Source organism: Arachis duranensis, chromosome 2 (assembly GCF_000817695.3).
Source record: "Arachis duranensis cultivar V14167 chromosome 2, aradu.V14167.gnm2.J7QH, whole genome shotgun sequence".
Classification (NCBI taxonomy): Eukaryota; Viridiplantae; Streptophyta; class Magnoliopsida; order Fabales; family Fabaceae; genus Arachis; species Arachis duranensis.
This window is the reverse complement of record NC_029773.3, coordinates 82440876-82462847: the sequence shown is the minus strand read 5'-3', so window position 1 is coordinate 82462847 and position 21972 is coordinate 82440876. Positions and strand designations below refer to the sequence as shown.

The 21972-nt window shown below is 31.6% G+C and overlaps 1 protein-coding gene and 1 long non-coding RNA gene across 3 annotated transcripts in view; one reads left to right on the top strand and one right to left on the bottom strand.

The window, feature by feature from the left end:
* Positions 1-843: 843 nt before the first annotated feature.
* The window catches only part of LOC107475336 (uncharacterized), a 27153-nt gene continuing 6024 nt past the window's right edge, over positions 844-21972 (bottom strand). Inside the window, exons 5-7 of the mRNA XM_052257908.1 lie at positions 5995-6403; positions 5017-5050; positions 844-1064 (exon numbers count right to left, since the gene is read on the bottom strand). Coding sequence (XP_052113868.1) covers positions 1050-1064; positions 5017-5050; positions 5995-6403 — 458 coding nt within the window. The 3' untranslated portion in view covers positions 844-1049. The remainder of the gene's footprint in view (positions 1065-5016; positions 5051-5994; positions 6404-21972) is intronic.
* Positions 1651-4701, top strand: LOC110277969 (uncharacterized). 2 transcript variants are annotated; one of them, XR_008005795.1, is made up of 3 exons: positions 1651-2191; positions 2299-2819; positions 2931-4701. It is a non-coding gene; the product is annotated as an uncharacterized LOC110277969 (long non-coding RNA). The 2 variants fall into 2 exon arrangements; XR_002370997.2 differs by having other exon boundaries at positions 1651-2819; positions 2931-3042; positions 4536-4701.

Below are 21972 nucleotides of genomic sequence, written 5' to 3'. Positions count from 1 at the left end.
TAAAAATTTTAATTTATAACATAAAAATTTTGTATATAATACAAAATTTTAAAGGACCACATATCTAAAATATTGACTCTCAAAACCAACAAAATACACAGTACAAAAATTTTAGTATACAACACAAAAATTTGGTGTGCAATATAAAATTTTTGAAGACTACATATATAAAATATTGACACTCAACCAACAGAATATAAATAATACATAAATTTTGGTATGTATTATATAAATTTTGATATACAATATATAATTTTTAATAGACAATATAAAAAAATTTAAAGAATTGCAAAATATATTTATAGTAAAAATTTATGTGTTATGTATAAAAATTTGTGATATAAATAAAAATGTCTATGTTATATACAGATTTTTGTATTATATTAATAAATTTATGTTATGTATAAAAATTTGATTTGTATTATATATAAAAATTTATGTGCTGTGTTTATAAATTTTTATGTTCTTTTAACAAAAATCTCTATGCTAAAAGAATGTAGAAAAAGAAAAACAATAACACATACACGATATTTTTTTTGTTGGACTGGTGCTAACGTAATTAAATTAAATTTAAAAAATATTTATATATATAGTATCACTGTTGACAATATACTACGTACATGGTATCTACTAAGGGTGTTTGTGGTGCGGTTTGGTTCGGTTTTTGAAAGAAAAACCATCCGATCCGATCGTTTAATTAAGCTGCGGTTTGGTTTGGTTCAGTTTTTTTTCAAGATTATCCGAACCAAACCAAACCAATTAAAATCGGTTTGGTTTGGTTCGGTTTGTTCGGTTTTTTCAATCAAATCAAAAAAAATCTAGTAATCTACCATACTATTATGCAAAGTCATAACATTGAAATCGACAAACCGAAATACACAATAGGTAACAAAGTCTTGATCTAATGAAATATAACGACAACAGAATTCAAATACGACAATTAAAGAAGTTTAATAGTTCAACAATCAACACAACTGAAAATAAAAATAAATTATCATTAAACTGATAGCAAAGTTATGGTGTCTTCTCCAACAAAATAGCTAAACTTCTTAATGCAAACCAACCTGAAATTAAAAAAAAAAGTTACATAATAAGAACAAGAAGAACAACAACAATAATAATTATAATAATAATAATATGAGGAGAACAATTCCTACCATAACAACCTAACAAGATGTATTCGATCAAGGACAGAACAAGCAATACTTAACATAATTAGGAATCGGTCTCAATGATAAAATACCATAAACGATCACAAACATAATCATAACTCTGATAAAATATTAACCAATCATAAAAAACTTAATGTAAGATCCATGATTTAAAATATATATATATATATATTATTATGAGTTAGTTTCAATTTATTTATTTATTTATTTTTATAAACAAAGAAAATAAATTATATTAATTCTAATTTTAAATTAAAATACTTATTAAAAATTAATTAATAAATTTATAATTAAATAATATTTTAAAATAATTTTGAGAGACTAAATTATATTTTTAATTAATACTCTGTACCTCTAATTTTATTAAAATTATCTAAATCACTTTATTCTAACCTTAATTTATCACCGCCACACCTCAGCCCTTATGCCTCAGCCTTCAGCAAAAACAAAAGAAAAGAAAAGGAGAAAGGGAAAAAAAACGGAGAGGGGAAAAAAAGGAGAAAAAGGGGGAAGCGGAAATAGAGAAGAGGGAGAACGAAGGGGAGAAGAGAGCCGAGGATGGAGAGGGAGGAGGAGAGGTCGCCGCTGTCCAGCTCGCACCACCATCGTCACACACTACTACTGCCTCGTCGCCACCGCCGCACCTTGTTGTCGTAATCAGAGCCACCACCGCTGTCTGTTGAAAGCATTCGCGTCGCCGCCAGAACCCTTGCCGTCGTCGTTGCCATTGGACGAAGGAGAGAGGAAAAGATGCGATGTACATAGCAGCTCACTGCCGTGCTTCATCTCCGCCGCTGCCATGGACGCCGGTGAGTTGCACGGTGTCATCGGGGTTTGATGAGGAAGATTCGTAGATTGGGTTTTCCAAAATCAAGGTTTGGAATTTAGTGAAGATTGGTTCAGTGGTTGGATTCTTGGAGTTGCTGTTCTGCCAGCGCCGTTGCTGTAGCCGTGCCTCTATTACCGGAAAACGGCGCCGTTGTCGCCGGAGAACCACCGTTGAAGCCGTTACTGCTCTGGTGAGCCTTACCCTTATTTCTGATCTCATTTTGTACGCTTAAATTGTTTCGTTGCTGTTGTGAGAGAGTGTTTATGTTGAATGAAGTTGTTATTGTGAGTTATTCAGCTGCCGCCCCCGCTAGAGGTAGCTACTGGAGCTGCCGCCGGAACCCTTGTCTTCTTGGTTGGTCGTTTAGATGGTATGCAGCAGTTGTGTAAGGTCTTTGGTTGTTAAAGCTGGAACCTTTGCCAAATGAGTGAGAATAAATAACACTAGGAGAAGTTTGCAAGCTGTCCCTAGTATTTCTTATTTGCCTACTCGTCAATTCAAGACATTCCCAGTGATGATGGTGGGTACGGGTTCCGTGTCAAGAAGTGCTGGTTCCCTTGTAGATATGATGGCCGGTTTGCAAGTGGAGGGTGGAATAGTGAGGATGGAAGGCTTAGTTGTGGGTATTCAAGCTTCAGGGGGAAGATGGAGGACTGAGGACTTTTACGATATTAAAACATTGAAAATTGGTGGTAATCCAATATGCTTACTTGGAATATTTGATGGTCATGGTGGTTTTCGTGCTGCAGAGTATTTGAAAAAGCATCTCTTTGATAATCTCATGAAGCATCCATTTTTTTTACCGATGCCAAATTGAGGTACTAATTCTCAATTTCTGTATTCTGAAGAAGACATTTACTGGGATGATAGCTCTACTGCTTCAACCGCTGTTTTGACTGATAACCATCTCTATGTTGCTAATGTTGAAGATTATAGGACTATAATATCAAAGGCTGGTAAGGCAATTGCTCTCTGTGAGGATCATAAGCCAAACAGAAGTGATGAACGGAAGAGGAATTGATGCGTTTAAACTAAATTGAGGTAGGGGCGTTTTTATTAAACTCATTTTTATTCTTAAGAGTTGTTATAAATTGATATTTAAGCAAATAATTATTTTTAGTGATTATGGAGTCTTATGAATTGAACTGAATTGTCTTGAATGAATGTGATTGCTTACTTGACTGTGGTTATTTCAGAATATTGAGTTGGTATTGAGATAGCTAGTGAAAGATTAATTTGAAAATTCGATTTGAATGTTTATCAAGTATAATTTGAGAAATTGGAAAAATGATTTGATGTTAGAGTTAGTTTGGGTTTGGAAAACGACTTGAGATTTGTGAATGACTCGGATTTGAAACCGTTGGAAAGGGTTTGAGTAAATGTTGGTTGGCTTTGTTGGAAATGAATTGAGATCTGAAAAGGATTATAATATTGGAAATGAGTTTGATTTGTTGAAAAATGAGTTTAAATTGAAAATGGACTAAGATATTGAAATTGGTCTGATTTTGAAGTTGAATTGAAAGGAGTTTGAGAAATGGTTTTGTTGGGACCCGAAAAGGGTGGCAGAATCCGATTTTTAGAGGATATGCTGTCGAAATTTTATAAAATTAGAAGTTTCATTTAAAGTAGTTATTTTAAAAAGATTTAATTTTAAGCATTATATGGTTTAAGATTACTTTATTTATCAAAGAAAGAATTATGTTTTGTATTGGGATTGTTAATGAACGGAATGAAAAGAAGGATGATGATGATTTTCTTTGAAATATGGTTTTTGAATGAATTTGAAAATGAGATATGGCTTATGAATTTGAATTATCTGAGATACGAGGTTTCCTGGATAAAGTGCCGTGGCTTGCCACCACGTGTACCAGGTTGAAAACTCGATACTCTGTTGACCATACGACGTAAGTGTGACCGGGCACTATATAAATTTCCGGGTATGTTACCCCCATTGAGCAATATTGATTATTTGAGAAAAAGCTATGCATAGACTCTTGGAGATGCACGTCGGGGGATAGTCTAAGGACAATTCAGACTTCTCAGGTTGGCTGGATAACCGACAGATGAGCCTCATCAGCCATAGGACAGGCATGCATCATATGCATTTGTATGCTTTGCTTGAGTTTGAACTTGTTTTGGTTTGTCTAATTGCTAAACTGTTTATAACTGCTACTTGAACTATTTGCTGTAACTGCTGCCTACTTGTGCTTTCCTTGTCTGCCTTGCCTGTGTTTGTCCTGGCGTGTTACATTTGAGATTGAACTTTGATGCTGAATTAATGATTGTGTTGTTTGATTGCGTGGTTAGTCTCTGATTGAGATTTTCTTATAAGAAAGGAAATGTCTCAGATTTTTGAAAGATTAAACATTGTTTATTTGAAAAGGTTTTGAACGATTATCTATTGGTTTTTAAAAGATTCATAAGGCAATGATAATCACTGAGTTCGAAAACAGTTTTCCTATTAAATATCTTCTTATGACAACTTTGAAACTCCGTGGTGAGACTGTGTGGTTAGGTTCTCACCCCCCCTACAGCTTTACCTTTTCAGGAACTGGATGAAGAAGTTTTAAGAAGAGTTATACTGCGTTTGGTTTATTAAGTTGTTGTATTAATTAGATTATTTTCTTCCCTCGTCTTTGTTATTACAAGTTTGTAAGAGGGATAGGAATTATATGTTTTATATGTATATTATATTATGAGTTATGTAAGGAGTCTTGTATATAAACCTGTGTCTGTTTGTATTTTTCTTAAGATAAAGTATTTATTTTTGGTTTTCAAAAAATCAGTGATACAGTTTCGAGGCACAGGCTCCTATTTTACTATTTAATATGTAAAGTAGTCGTAATACTTCTTGCTATTAGAGTGGCGCAGCCGGAAGCGTGACTTTAGATAGTGAGGGTGTTACACTTAACATATTTCACCAATTTTACATGAATAAGGTTACTGACATGAAGCCTTTCCTAGCTCAAATAATCTGATAGCTAGAAATACAACACAACTGATATAAAATAATACCAGCAATTGCGAGAGCTGCCACATCTTTCCAAATCTAAAGACAAAATAACAAGCTTCAATGGTTTGTAGTGAGGAAGAATTCGTCGTAAAAACAAGACAATCTTCCATTATGTTAATGCTCATCCGTAAAATCAATATAGACACGTTAATAGAAGCATCAACCACTTAAGAACACAACTTGATCACACGACATGTGTGAAGTTAGGTAGGCAGCTGAAGTCTCCTTTTCAAACAGTACAAGAAAATGCAGAGGACAATGCTAATAATTGTTGGAGCATTCACACTATTGAATAATCATGGCAATATAATTGAAAAATTTTAATGCATGAATAATGACAATTTTATAGCCTTTTGCAATGCCATAAGACAGTTAGACAGAAAAGTGCAGAACAACTAATCTTTTTTCAACTCAATGGATGGGGGTAGTTATGACTTATAATCTACCTACCACAAAGTGTTTCCACGTTTGCAAAAATTTACAAATCCTGTTAACAAGTGTACTTATAATCACAAATTATTGGACCCAAATAGCAATTAAATGGATGCAAACAGCCAAACACTACAGGTGATTTATGAACAGCAGCTACATCTTGATTTTAAAGGAAAAGTACTTCAGAACTAGACAAAAGCTAAGCACCAAAATATAAAATCCGCAAATCAAAGAGGGGAAAAGGAGCAAAATTTAAATTGGATTAATTCAATAAGTTAAACAATATCAGTTCAATAACAAGTTTAGATCAGAACCAGCAATAAATCAAGTACAGAACCAGCAATAAACAAGCACTTTTACCAGCAATAAACAAGCAGCTGAAGTTTAAATCATTAAGCACAGAACCAGCACTGAATAACTGATAAACTGATAAATCAATAGACTGATAAACTGAACAATAAACAATAAATCAGCAATAAACAATAAACTGATAAACTGATAAGTTATAACCCTAGGCTTAAACTGAACAATAAATCAGCAAAGTTTACCTGAATAGATGGCTCGGGCTCCATATGCACTTGAATCGGACAATCGGTGGCTGGGTGGGTGGGCTCCAGAAACGCTGTTGGGTGGACTGGAGGCGGCGAGGTCGGACATGGCGAGGTCGGACGTGGCTCCAGAAACACTGCTGGGTGGACTGGAGGCAGCGAGGTCGCGTGGTCAGAGGTGGCTCCAAAAACGTTGCTGGGTGGAGGCTGGGTCGTACACCGGCGGTGGGGGTTCTCCTCTGTTCGGCGGTGGGATTTGGAGGAACTGAGGAAGGCTTCGATCTGGGATTTGGAGAGGGATTTGGAGAGGAAAGCTGTCGCGCATGGGTTTGGCTGTCTGGAGAAGGAGAAGGATCAAGGACGCGTTTGCCATTTGGGGGACAGGGGGAGTGGGGGTGGGTGTGGCCGTCTCACACTCTCACACTCTCACACTCTCACGTCTGGGTGGGTCTGGGTCTGGGCTGGGGGTGGGGTAGGTTTAAATTTTTAGGATTTTGGGAAGAACCGGTTCGGTTCGGTTCGGTTAGAATTTTAGTAGTGAAAATCGAAAACCGAACCGAACCGTAAAAAACAGCAACACATGAATTTTTTGGTTTTTTCGATTTTCGGTTAATTCGATTTTCGATTTTTTAGATTGAGTTCTTCGGTTTAGTTCGGTCCGGATCGATTTTGAACCCTAGTATCTATAATAATTTTAGTACATTGAATATGGACACCACCTGTCCATCAAAAAGTTAGTTAAAAAAATTATGCACAATCAAACAAAGTGAAAAAAAGAAATAATATTACTTTTATTACGGATAGTTATTATTACACTACTCTTAAAAATGACTTAATTTTTTTATATATTAATAGTATAAAAAATATTTTATACTTTTATTCAAATTTTTTTATTGTTTAGATGTAAAAAATAATTAATTTTATTAATAATCATAATATCTGCATGGTTATATATTTTTATGTAAAATTATTTTATATTATGAGTATATATCTGACAATTTAATTTCTTTTAATATAAAAACAAAAATATATTTTATTCTAAAATTATATATATAATCATGTATCCCTACTTACCTGAATTATCATTCTCATGTAATCAATTAGAACTTCTTCATGACAACTTCATGAATATCGACGTCTAATAAATTTATTCTTGTTTGATCATAATTAAGTTGTTTGGATTTCAATATTGAAGATGAGTGCGCTAGCTCAAATCATGAATGTTATGTGACAGGTTTGAATACATATCCAGATTTCGAAACGGTAATGATGAATTTATTGATGAAAATCTACCACTCTCGATGTTAGGTGGTCCTGCATGCATCAAATTAATATATTAATCTCCATGCATATAATGGGAGGATACAGTGGCAGAACCAGAAATTTTATAAGAGGCGGTCAAATTAAATATAAAATATAACAAAAAATTAATAAAATATGATTTGTAACATATATATCAAAAGAATAATTATATTATATAAAAGTTAATGTTCAACTACATATTTTAAGATTTTGATATTTTTAAACTTGCTCGACGATGCTTTATAGAACTAAAATCATCAATTATATATCTGAAGTGAATTTTGAAACAATTTCCTTTTTAATATATACAATCATATAATCTGCTAAAAATTTATCTTCCATCTTATTTCGAAGCCTTGTTTTAATAATTTTCATAGCTGAAAAGGCCCGTTCAGTTGTTGTTGTTGTCACAGGAAGAGTCAAAATAAGATGAATTAATCTATCAATTAAAAAATATATATTTGATTTTCTTGTTTCTGTCAATTTCTGACACAATTTAGCAAGAGTAGACAAATCCTGAAAATCTGGAGCTTTAACCACATCAAGTTCATAATGTTGTAACTCATAATCCAATTGAATCTTTTCTTGCTCAAAAAAATCTAAATAATAGAAATTCTTTGCAAGATTGTGTATCAATATTAACTTGATCTATTTCAGTCCTTGTTATTTTGGAAGTAGGGGGTTGAATATCTTGGTCAACAAGTTGTCACAGGTTGTTCAATAATATTTTGAACATTACTCAAAGAATCTGAAGCTGAATTTTGTTCATCATATATTCTCTCTTTTCTCTTAAAAAATGAGTGAATTGTTTTCATCTTTGACATTTTTAACTTAACTAGAACTATTTAACAAAAAAAACAAAAATAATTGCATATATGTTATTTTCTTAAAAAAAATATTAAATCTATTGAGCAAATAACAAATAACTTTAAAAACATAAATATATAATAACCAAAAATAAAGTTATTGATTTACCTTATTATTTTTTTGTTCTAAGTCTCACCCAAAAATAATTCTATTGAATTTTGCCCTTATTTCAATCTTTGAACACTGTCTATTATAAAAAAAATTTAATTATTTTAAATAAATAATGTAAATAATACTTGACATTATTATTAACTTAAAAAAAATTGAAATATACCTCTTTGAATTTTTGTTGTGCATTCAATGGTTAATATTTTGCTGTTTACTTTTCTTCAATGGTTTTTCTTCATATATCTTGTTTTGGTATGAAAAGAAAATTAGAATGAGAAGAGTAAAAGACCAAAAGTTTGGGAGCCACTAAAAGAGAGAGAAAAATGGCGTTAATGCCTCTGATGGTTTAAAAAAAATGTTTGAAAAATATACTAGTATTACTTTTAATTAATAGTATGGACTTGGATTAGTATAATAGAACCATTTTTATTAATTATTAGAATGGACTATTTATTAACAAGAGTAACAATAATTCAAATATCCAATACATAATACAGTTTTTAGTTATTTTAATTTATAAAATTTTGTAATTTATTTTTTTTAATATTATATATAAAAAAATTTAATATTATTAATTATTACTATTTACTATTTTTTTTTTAATTTTGGGGGGACCATGGCCACCTTAGCCCCGTGAATCCGCCATTGGGAGGATATATATTAATAATCAGACAAAGTTTGCATGAATGAATGATATATGATGAGGGAAGAGTGGTCACTATTCTACAACATAACTGAATCACCCGGAATCCATGGGAAAAGTATAGCTAGTCAAATCATTCATGCATGGACAGCTAAGATCAGAAGCTACTCATCAAAGAATAATCAATGGCGGCTTGATTATTCCGCCGACAGAGACGTATATGTATGAACTGATCCATCGTGTGAATTGATCGATACTATATATTATTACTATATGTGAAATTTTATTTACCTAGTTTATTAATTGCTTAATTATATATTCACATTTTGACTTTATCAATAATAATTCAACACGTTTTACAAATGTGTGAAATAATGGTGGTTGGTTGTAGTTCATCGCATCCGTCCCCATGACATTATATGATGGTCAGTATAAAAATCCGTAGGAGCTGGGAGCAGAAGAGTTGGCACATTCCTTAATTAATAGAATATCATATATTTAAATTAGAGTAAATTGACAAGTAAACTCCTAAAAATTTATATTTTAGACAGATTATTAAAAAAGTTTTCTAAAATAATAAATGTGGATGAATTAGCTTAAATTAATATATTTTTTATTTTAAAATTATAAGGCTAATTTAAAAGTAGTGTGTCCACATTTATTATTCTAGATAATTTTATTAGTATTTTTTTAGCGACTAATATGTTTAAATGGTAAATCTTCAAGAGTTTAATTGTCACTTTAATTTTCAAATTATATTATTTTACAAATTCTTTTATTTTTAAGTTATAATTCTTTTGAATTTTTACTGTGTTAGCTAAAAATAATTAATAAAAATATTTTTTGATAGAACAATACGTGAGCATAAATTAAAAGTATTTATGATAAATAAATAATCACTCCTTTGTCTTTTATTTTCTCTCTTGCTTTCCTTTAATTTCTTTGGATTTTCTCTCTTTTATATGCTTGTGAGTGAATTCGGGTTCGTGTGTATACTCATCTAAAAGTAGTACATGTAACAGGTGTTTTTTTTTTTGGTAATTTTTTAAAATTTGTATCAATTTATACTTAATTTTAAAAATTTGGGTTATTCAATTTGAAAAATTATGAATATATTTTATAGTACATTATTACGTTTCAAATTTTATGACTTGAATAATGCATTTGAATGCACTTATAATGTTTATATGAAACAAAATGTTATTTTAATTTATCGAATATAAGGGGTAATTTACCATTTTAAAATAATTGGGAGAAACCTTTACCAGATTACAACAATTGGAAAGTTGATACCTTTATGTCTTGTTTCATTTTATATAGAAATCGTGGCTGTTTAGCACGGTTTCTAAATGAACATAAACCGTGTTTGCTAGCCGGGTTTTATGTTGAAGAGCATTTGAATGTAAACCGTGGCTGGCCACGGTTTACCCTCGGTGAATGCAACACATAAACCGTAGGAGGCAGCCACGATTTATGAGGAAGATTTTGTGTGCATAAAATTTTGGAGGCAGCCACGGTTTATGCATGAGCGGCTATGTGAAGTAGGGTGGCTGAGAGAGAATCTGAGGAGCTTTGTGGTTTATGGAGTCAGCAAACTTATTTACGTTTTAATACGATTTGAATTATATTAGTATATTTTTATTTTTTACTCAATTTAATTTTATATAAATAATTAGAATTTTAAATTATAAAATTTGTATTAGTTTGTAATTTAAAATTTAAATAGACAAAATTTAAATTAATTATTTATAAAATTGTATGTATTCATATTATTGTACTCATATAATTTAATAAACGTAATCATATTATTTTAAATAAGTATATTCTTTTAATTTGAAAATAATATAAATGTATTTAATTATCATCTAATTTCATCTTTTATTTTTATTTATTCTCAACATCTTAAATTATCATATGATAACACCATTGAGTGGTATAATTTAATTTTTGAATTATATGTAATAACTTCAGTGACAATTGTTAAATATGCCTATTGATCTTTGACTGAGTTTTTGAGATATTAGTACATATATGTGTAAAGTTCACAATGTAATTGTGTTGGATGTCTTATATCATGTATTTTGACTTTGAAATACTTCAAATTACATTATAATCATTGAATTATAAATATAGTGGCTGAATGATGTGCAATAATATTAATAGTGGTTGATTATAACAAGCCATGATAATTTTAATAGTTTTTTTTATCTTAATGCGAAATTATAGTGTCCAGATTAAGTATATAAATAATTAACATATTAGTTTCAATAAATATCTTTGTAAAGTACTTTATTTTACACAATTATAATAACTAACTATAAATTTATCAATTTTAATTATTTATATAAAATTAAATTGATTAAAAAATAAAAATATACTAATACAATTCAAATCGTATTAAAACATAAATAAGTTTGCTAGACTCCATAAACCACAAAGCTCCTCGGATTCTCTCTCAGCTACCCTACTTCACATAGCATAAACCATAGCTGCCTCCAAAGTTTTATGCACACAAAATCTTCCTCATAAACCGTGGCTGCCTCCCACGGTTTATGTGTTGCATTCACCGACGATAAACCGTGGCTGCCTCCCACGGTTTATATTCAAATGCTCTTCAACATAAAATCTGGCTAGCAGGCACGGTTTACGTTCATTTAAAAACCGTGCTAAGCAGCCACAGTTTTTAAATAAAATTAAACAAGACATAAAGGTATGAATTTTCCAATTGTTGTAATCTGGTAAAAGTTTCTCCCGATTATTTTAAAATGGTAAATTGCCCAATATAAGTTTAAGACTAAAACTTTATTTGTGCTGTTGAGATATTTTTTTGAGATATTTTTTAGCCAGTTGCGTGTATTTTTCTGGTTAGCAGCAACCTTTACATGGCTTCTATATTGGGTTGTGATGAGGTTCTGTGGCTAAGCTTTGATGCTACTTTGATTTTTATATGTACTAGACTACTTCTCATCAGGACTTGTCCCCTTTGGTTGGGGCATGTCATATTATATGTATAACTAAAACTGTATCTTAATCATTCAAAACAATTTTTCATTTTATAATGGAATTAAAAATTGGTGTAAACACTAACATGTGTCCAGGATACTAATAAGTGCATATGTTTTTTTTTCAAAAACACAATACGAAATGTGTTTTAACAATGTATGTCTATTCACGGTTTAGGAGAAAAAGAGTAGCACATTAAGGTTATTTGTGCTCTGTTAGGATTTTAGTGCCTATTAGGTTTCTTCTACTTTCATTTTTAGATCTAAGTATCTTTAATCTATACATCGTGACTAGTAGATGTTGGCAATTTAGCATGAATGAAAGACATGAGAATCACCACGTGTTTGAACAACCAGAGGAGCGTGATGAGGGAGTTATCTATCTTGAAAAAGAGGATATATTTGAAAAAGTACAATCTTGTGCCAATAGCTTAAGAAGGAGAGTGTTTACAGGCAGATCCTTTTCAGTAGGTGCCATGAAGAATGCTTTTAAGAGCTATATGAGGAAAACCAGTTGGGTTTCACGTGATTGGAATTGGCCATAATCAATTTCAATTCTTTTTTTATTTGAAAGTCGAATTGATGAGAATTGAAAAAGGCTCTCCATAGATATTTAAGAACTATGTTTTACACATTAAAATGTGGAGATATTCAGAGACATTGGAAGGAGTGGTTATCACAAAATTTTCACTTTGGACACAATTATGAGGTTTGCCAGAGAGGTTCAAAACTTTAAAAGTAGGGAGAAAAATTAGTGATGATTAGGGAGTCTATGACATAGGATGTTTTAAGGTTCGGGCCAAGAAACAAGGATTCTTAAAGCAAAGATTTGCATGAATGAAGAGAAGGAGATCCAAGGTAGTGTTAAAGTTGCTGGCCTTTATAAGAAACTAATTGAAGTATAAATGATTAGGGCAATTGTTGTATCTATTGCACTAGGTTGGGAAATGAAGCTAAGACATGCCCAATGTGAATTGTGGATTCAGCAGATAATCAGATATAGCAGAACAAAATCAGAGATTGGGTAAAGACAGATCAAGTAGGAAAGAGGATTGAAGAAAAAGAAAATGTGAATTCCTTCAAATTTAGGTCAGCACATGAGAATGTTCCTCAACCAAAAAAGAAACCTACACCTTCTTGGCTTTTATATGGCTTTTCAAAACTAAGTATGGGAGATGAAAGAAATTTCAGAGCAAACACAATGAGCAAAACATATTCCAACATAGGAGGTAAGAAGCCTGATGCTGCCAAAACTGATTCAGCTACTTCAGAAGCTTCTATTCCAACTCTCTTGGACAAGCTTAGACTGCCATTAAAAGAGATCGCCTCGAAAAATACCATTGCTCCTATCACTATAAAATATACTAGAGCTCCAAACATGAAACATTTAGCGCGACAAGGAAGTTCTTCAATCAAGAAGTTGTAGGAGATAAAAGAAAGATGACAAATAATAAGGAGAATGAACGTATTCAAAAGAGATTATGTCCAGATGACAAATGTGTTGCTGACTTTGAGGTGGAGGGTGCCATCCATCAAATGACACCTTAGGAGACATGAAGCTACTGATATGGAACTGTCGGAATTTCGAGAGACTCTTGATAGCCCGTAATCTTAAAAGGATGATGTGATCCCACTCCCCTAAGCTTGATTTTTTCTGCGAGATAAAAAACCAAGCTCGCCATATGGAAACTAAAATGCGGTTTGTGAGTTTTAAAAACTGGTTCCTGGTGGACCCGAATGATATGACTGGTGGTTGGTATTAGCATGGAAAGAAGACATCAAGATCCAAATTTTATAATCTGATCGGTTTTACACTACGGCTCGAGGATCCAATTCTGGCAGAGAACTGGGGGGTTAATAGGAGTTTATTTGAGCACAAATGAATAGATTTGCTACTCTCAATTCATGTATTTACAAATTATAATTCAGCAATTCAATTCTAAAGTTGTGGTTGCGGGTGACTCCAATGCCATCCTTTCCCAAGCTGAAAAATAGGGTGATAATGATAAATTTAAATTTTTTATCACTAATTTTTAGAATTTCATTAATGATACCTCTATCTTGTATTTAGGTATGTTGGGGAGGCCATTTACATTATCTAATAAACATAGAGGGGCCGATCTTAGCCAAGAAAGATTAGATCAGGTTCTTGATAGTGCTGATTAGATGAATCTTTATCCCTCTTCAGTAACGCTTAGATTATCCAAAACGGATTCGGATCATGCGCCTCTTATGAATTACAAACTGAGTGTTGAAAGATCTAAAAGAAGATTTAAATTCCAAGAAAGATGGTGCTCTATGCTAGAGGTTAGGAGGATTGTTTGTGATGTTTGGAGGGAGAGAATAGAAGGATCAGTTATGTTTGTTCTAGCGCAGAAGATTAAAGGGTGCAAACATAAATTAGTACAATGATAATAATCAGGCAACCAAAACTCAAGAAAGGCAATTGAGCAACTCACTAATCGTATAGAGAAACTGAGATCAGCTGGGATTTTTGGTGACACCGAACTGACCAAATTGGAGAGAAAACTTGAGGTAGCTTATCATGATGAAGAAATGTACTGGAAAGCCAAATCCAGAGTCAGGTGGCTCAAAGAGGGGGATCAAAACACAAAATTCTTTCATCAAAAGCTCAAAAGCAGAATGAGGGGTAATAAAATTTGGAGGCTTGTGAGTCTTGAAGGCAAGGTAGCTACTTCGAATATGGATATTGCAGTAGTGACTGAAAAACACTTCCGAGGAATTCTTACCTCAACTTCCCAAGCTGATCCAGATTTGTTTTTTACGTACTTCGAACCCAAGGCTACAGCTTTCATGAACCATTGGTTACGAAGGTTGGTCTCTTTTGAGGAAGTGAAGAAGGCCACTATTAATATACATCCTTAGAGTGCTCCAGGAGATGACGGCATAACTGCAAAATTCTTTCAACATTTTTGGAATTTGGTTGGCGGGGATGTATTTCGAGGAGTACGTAGTTTCTATACAAGTGCAAGAATACTGAATAGTTTCAATCACACATATATATGTTTGATTCCAAAAATCTCGGATGCCTCTAATATGACTTAGGTGAAACCCATTAGTTTATCTTCTGTCATTTACAAAATTATATCTAAAGTTCTTGTCTATAGACTTCAAGGTATAATGAATAAACTAGTGAGTCTTAATCAAAGTACATTTATTAAAGGAAGGCTGATCTTAGATAATATTCTTATAGCTCACGAATATATGCACTACGTTAAGACTAAAAGGCAAGGTTGTGAAACTGAAATGGCTTTGAAGTTAGATACGAGTAAGGCTTCTGACAGAGTAGAATGGCATTTTTTGTGGTTTATCCTAAATAAGCTGGGATTCGATGATGCTTTTGTTGGTTGGATTCGAGAATTGGTCACTACTGTTTCTTATTCTGCCCTTGTGGAAGGACAATTCTATGATTTTTTCAAACTACATAGAGGCATCTGTCAAGGTAACCCTTTAACTCCATACCTTTTTTTTGTAGAAGGTCTATCCTTCTTGCTATACAAGATAGACCAAAACAGACTAATTCAGGACATTCAAGTAACAAAGAGACATCCTAGGGTAAACCATTTATTATTTGTAGATGACTCCATTCTTTTTTTACAAGGCCTCCTCTGAATCTTGCAAAAGAATTATAGAGTTGTTGTATTCTTACGAGAGCTTTGGTGGGCAGCAGATAAATTTAAATAAATCAGCTGTGTTTTTCAGTAATAATACCTCCGAGCCAGTTCGTTTACAATTGGCAATATCTCTAATAATTGATCATATTGGCGCACAAGATAAATATCTTGGCTTACCTTCAACTGTTTCTAAATCTAAAAAGGCTACATTTGGGGAAATAAAAGAGAAGGTGTGTAAGAAAGTAAATGGATGGAAAAGAAGTCTTTTATCGATAAGAGGAAGACAAATCCTTCTTAAGGCAGTAAGAGGAGCTGTTCCAATTTATACTCTCTCCTGTTTTAAACTCCCTGATGGCTTATTATCTGACATTCACAGTATTTTGTCCTAATTCTGGTGGGGCCAAAAATGGTCAGAGAGAAGAATGGCTTGGAATGGTTATAAAACTATGACCCGACCTAAAAAGGAAGGAGGTTTGGGGATTAAAGATCTCATGACTCAAAATCTGGCTCTATTGGGCAAGCAATTTTGGAGACTGGCGACACAATCCAATTCCCTTCTAGTAAGGATTCTTAAAGGCAAATATTTCAATACACTAATGCTCTAAAAGTTAAAGTTGGGAGTATACTTTTTTAGGGCTGAGATTAGAACTTTTGAGGATCTTTGGCTTCCGCCTCCCTATCTATTCACGATCCCTCCAATTTCATTGTCCCAAGTAGCTCAGTGTTAGTTGTTTTAGGTGAAAGACCGACTCAATGAAGACAGATAATGGAATCAATCTCTAATGTTAAAACATTTTCTCCAGGATATCAATAACAGAATTTTATCCACTACAACTAGTGACGGTGTTGATAAACTGCAATGGATAAAGAATAAAACAAATGTTATGATGTTGCTTCTGGTTATCAAGTAGCCTACCGCTTTATACATGAGGCAATTGAATTGTGCCCCTACTATTGCAACAAAAGAAAATGTGAAATTGTCTTTGGAAACTCTCAATTCTCCATAAGATCAAGATTTTTTTGTGGAAAGCTCTCCACGAATGACTCTCAGTTCTTCAATTACTCCACCAGAGATTTCCGTTAACCAGAGACACTTGCCCTTCCTGCCAGGAAAATCCAGAGATAGTACTTCACTACTTAATATACTGTAAATTTTTCAAGGAGATCTGAGTGCGTTCTCTCCTGAGTGTGTTTCTCCCAGTTGTGCCTCCAACTTGCTTTCATCAATAGTGCAAACAATGGTTGGAAAGCTCAAATTTAACCCAAACGGTGAAGAAGATTATGCTCTCTTGGCAATCCTTCTCTGGTATAACTAGAAAGAACGTAACTCTTAGGTTTTTGTAAAAATAAAAACACCTCCATCAGAAGTAATTTCTACCTCTACCAAGCTGCTGGTCGAACTCCAGATGCTACACGCTCTATCAAGTCTTTCTTCACCATGATTCAAGAATTTTTCTTTTTTTTGAAGTTTATTATTTCTTTTTACTGTAGTGATGTATTTAGGGAGACACCCATTTTTTGCTTGGTCTATTGTTGGACAACTGTACTTTTTTTATTAATTAATGAAGTACTTTTATCTTTGAAAAAAAAAGTTTAGAAAAAAAAATATTGAAGAGTAATATGTTAAATTAATTTCTAAGAATTTTTTAATTAGATATGTTAATTTTTAATAAATTTTAATTAAAATTAATTTTTAAATTTTTTATTTTATTGATTAAGTTAGTTTTCATATTTTTATTCGTTAAAAAATATTATATCTTTAGTAAATAATAATAATGATTGATTTGGTTATCTTTTTATTAAAATTTAATTTGGATAGTAATTTGTCAAACAAAATAAAATATCTATAATTGATTTAGTAATTAAAAATTATTGAGCATTAAAATATTTGACTAAACTTGGTTAGAGGCTGATTTGAATATTAGTCAATGATTAAAAATAAATATTTATACACATAAATAGGATGGCTTGCTGTTTGTATTCAGGATCAGCAAAAGGCCTGAGTCATTTTTGGCCTAATACCCCTCTAAGGCATAGGAAATTAAGAGTTTTAATTTATTTTTTAAGAATGGATTTTATTCACCTATAATTTGGAAATGAATAAGTGGGTTTTCAGCAGTTGAATCCTTACAAGATGCCTTGAAGCAATTATTTCTTATTGATGATACCATAGATGAAAATGGTGCAATTACAATTTCTAAAAAAAATGGCCAGTAGTTATTTTCTTATTTTTTTGCATTCTATTATAATTCGGATATTTTATTTAAATAAATTAAATAAATGTAATAATTATTAAATTAAATAATTTTAAAAGTTATTATTAAAATTTGTCTGTCTTTTTATTTCATTTATACGTAAACGAGATAATTTTACCCGTATACTATAAATGAGATAAGACACGCAGAGATATAATATATATATATATCTCGTTTACAGTATAATAATTATATAGTAACAACCTAACACAAGTAAAATAAAATAAAGTTCTAAATTTTTACCAGTGATTTATTTCTAACTATACAAACTATATTCTAATATTTGAAGACTACGCTAATCATGGGCCATGACTACATACACACATATATTTATATGGGATTGCATAAAATTCAACACAACAGAATTAACCGCAAAATCGGTTGCTCCGACGTAATGCAAAGTCTCGTTCACCCTGTTGATGTCTCCATCATTATCAGCTGTGCGCGCCATCGTCGTATTTATCGATTATATGGTCAAAAATAGGTAAAAGAAAGGAGAAAGTGGATAAAAAGTTTAAATTGGAACCGAGTCAAATGCTGTCAACAAGTTATATTTATAGCCGTCGCGTAGCCTTATCTTGTTTACACTATAAATAAGATAAACTTTTATGTATTTCGTTTATACTATAAATAAAATATATATAAAATTATCTTATTCACAATATAAATAAAATAAAAAAGGACTGACAGATTTTAATAATAATTTTTAAAATTATTTAATTCAGTAATTATTACATTTATTTAAAATTGAATGCATATGATTATGATATTGTTGGCTTTGTTATAATGATATCAACTCTCTTCCCATTTCAGCCAGACAGACAACTACCACAAAAATAGATAAAAAAGGATTACAGCTGTGATGATAACATGCACTTCCTCTTCTCACCAAATAAAAACTTTTGTTTGTTTTTTATCTTTTTTTATCAATTCCCTTCTTAATGAAAGGCCTCTTACACCTATATATACTCATGAACTTTTTTACTTTTGCTTCATTTTGGGAAATTTCACGCACATCACACCCATAACAAAATTTTGAGCTTGGTTAGAGTACATATTAGGGTTATTAATTTATTTTAATACTAAGTGAATAAATTATTTTTATAATTAAATTTAATTAAGATTTTTTCCCTTCTCATATCTCTTCTCCTTCTTCTACTTCAACTACAATTTTTAATTATCAATTTTTAAACTATTAGATCAATTTGGTAATGTTATATTATCATAGGTTAACTATTAATTTAGTACTCAAAAAAATTCTGTCACTGATAAAAAGATTTTTAAAAAATGTTATCAATAAAATAATCTTTGAATAATATAAAAATACGATAAAAAAATCAATAAATATTATAATTTTTTAAGTAACAAAAAAAATTTATATTTAACAAACAACTTATCTATTAGATCTAAATTTTTGTAGCAATAATTGAATAAATATTTAGAAGATGTACAAAAATTCAGAACAAAATTTGATATTTAAATTTTTCTTTTTATTGTTCAAAAAAATATAGTCATTGATACTAAAAAAAATTTTGAAAATTCACTTGATAAAAAATTGTCAAATTTTAAGGATAAAAAGATCTTATTTTTTTAATAATGATTGTGAAAATTTGCATCAAAATTTGATCTCTAAATCGTTTTTTAGAATATATATTTAATATCTAACTATTTTGTCGTGCTTTTAAATTTTTCAGATGCTTATTTGTCATTAGCATCTTTAATTAGAGTTTGTTTTGTCAATGATGCGAACTTTCGGATATCATTTTGATAGTTTTTTCTATTATCATTTATCAAATAATATAAAATTTAAATTTTCAATAAATTTATTATATATTTATTAAAAATAAAATTAAAATTTTTACTAATAATAATCTTATTAAAACATATTAGCTAAAATCTAATTTTAACCCCCTTAAAAATGTGCGACATTATTAACTATTCAAAGATTTTGGTTACCAAATATTAGTCTTTGTCATTGAGATTTGAGAATGTGATCAACATGCACATGACTGCATGTGTGTCCACTATACAGCACTCCTCCCACCTCACACCTCACAACACACACTTTTGGAAAAGGACTATGTCTATATTTTGGATTTTTGAGGGTCTATGCATGGTGATAGATGACAACGATATATATCTGGATGACAGTGTGTATAGTGACATTTCTATTGAATGTGGTACTTTAGTTATCAAGAGATTATGTTGATGGCCGGAATTTTCGGATGATTGTCGGAGTAACTATGAAGTAAAATGAGGACTAACTTTGGCCCCTTTTCTTAGCGTGGTAGAGTAAAACTCAAAGTTCTTTAGAAACTTTTATATAATTTTTCCTTTATTAACTCACTGACTCTAACAAGAAAAACCCTAATTTCTCAAGTTTTTTCACGCATTTGACCAATTTTTTCTTTTGGTCTTGGCATTTGACCAATTCATCTTGATAAAAATCTGTTTTTGGACACAGGTAAAATAATATATCTATTGGGCTTAGACAAACTCTTATCTTGGGAAACAGCCCAATATGATGATAGCCCAACCAAAGAGAAGATCAGTGTACATTGGATGCGTGTTGGTCATGTTTATTATTGAAGCCCAACTTGAACAAAGGTTGAAACATAATGAATATTTGTTCTCGCACTTGTTCACCGAAGAAAAAAAAGTTCTCGCACTTAAAAGAAATCAACAAAAAACTGAAAAATGATTACACTAAAAAATTTATTGAGTTTAGGAAAGAATAACTATTTTTGATAATGACAAAGATTATTTGATTGAATTTGAAAGACCAACGTTTATTTGATGTGTATTTTATTTATGCCTGTTCATATTAGAATTTTTTGGTGATAAAAAGGCTAGCACTTCAGCTATTCATATTGGACAAAAATTAAAGAAAAAGCTCGGGTTTTTCTCTTTTTTTGTGAGATCCAAGTCCAATTTTTGGGTGTATTCTTGCATCCTAGTGTCTCTACCCTAATCAGATTTTGGGGTTAATTTGAGAGTGAGAGTTTAGCCACCAAAAAAAGAAAGAAGAGGAAAAAACAGAATTTTCGTTTTTATCCAAAGCAGTACATTTCAAATGACAGTTTCTCATTTGTTCACCGTTAGATCGGCTTGAAATTTGAACTGTGTTTCCCTCATTTTTTTTCTTCATTCTGGTTGGTGAAGATGTTGATTGGAGGTTTGCAGTGGGAGAAATTGGCTTCGCAAGAGAGAAAATAGGTTCCTATTTTTACACAGAGTAGCAATCTTTGACAGCAGTTTCTCATTATTCCACCGTTGGATCAACGTGAAATGTGGACTGCAGATTCTACTCATCTTGTTCTTCATTTTGAACGGTGAAGATTTTAATTGGAGACCTGCAAAGAGAGAAATAGACTTCGAACAACAACTCTATTTTTGGGTATTTTTCATCTTCTTGCTTCTCATTTGTAAGCTTTGGTACTTTGATGTTTTGGCTAGTTATATGCACGTTTTTGTACTTTGTTTGAGACCCTCTTATACCTCATTTGATTATAGTAGAGCTATTTCATTGGTCTGGACGGCCCATGATTTTTACCTCTCACATTGAAAAGGTTTTCACGTTAAAATGTCAGTGTGTTCTTATTATTTCTTTACTTGTTATATTTATTTGTTATAGATGCTGCCACATTGTGTTATGAGTGCTTTCATATTCTTCTTGTGTTAGATATTTGTGTCATTTTTGCTACTATGCTCTTTCAAAAGCTACAGCTATTTGAACCAATTTCAACAAATAATATAGTTTATTATTGCTAAAAGTTTCTCCTATATCAGTTCCGGTAAAGCATTTGCAAGAGGGAAGAAAAGTTTCTTTTCATCCATTTAGGACTGGAAGTGAGTCAAGCCAGCTCATGAGCTAGCTCGAGCTCGACTCGTTAAGTTTTAGTTTGTTAAATATATGGATGCATTTTTTTATTTTGTTATATTAAAATTTTAATATTTTAATATAGAACTATAGATTATATTTTTGTTATTTGAGCCAGCTCGTGAGTTTTCGGTGAGCTGAGCTTGAGCTTAAAAAATAGGCTCGATTGCTAATGAGTCGAGTCTTGAGTCAAGCTCAATTTTTGTGAGCCGAGCTTGAGCTTGGTTTAGATCGGCTAAGCTCGACTCACTTCCAGCCCTACATTCATTTGATGGAGAGCAAAGAT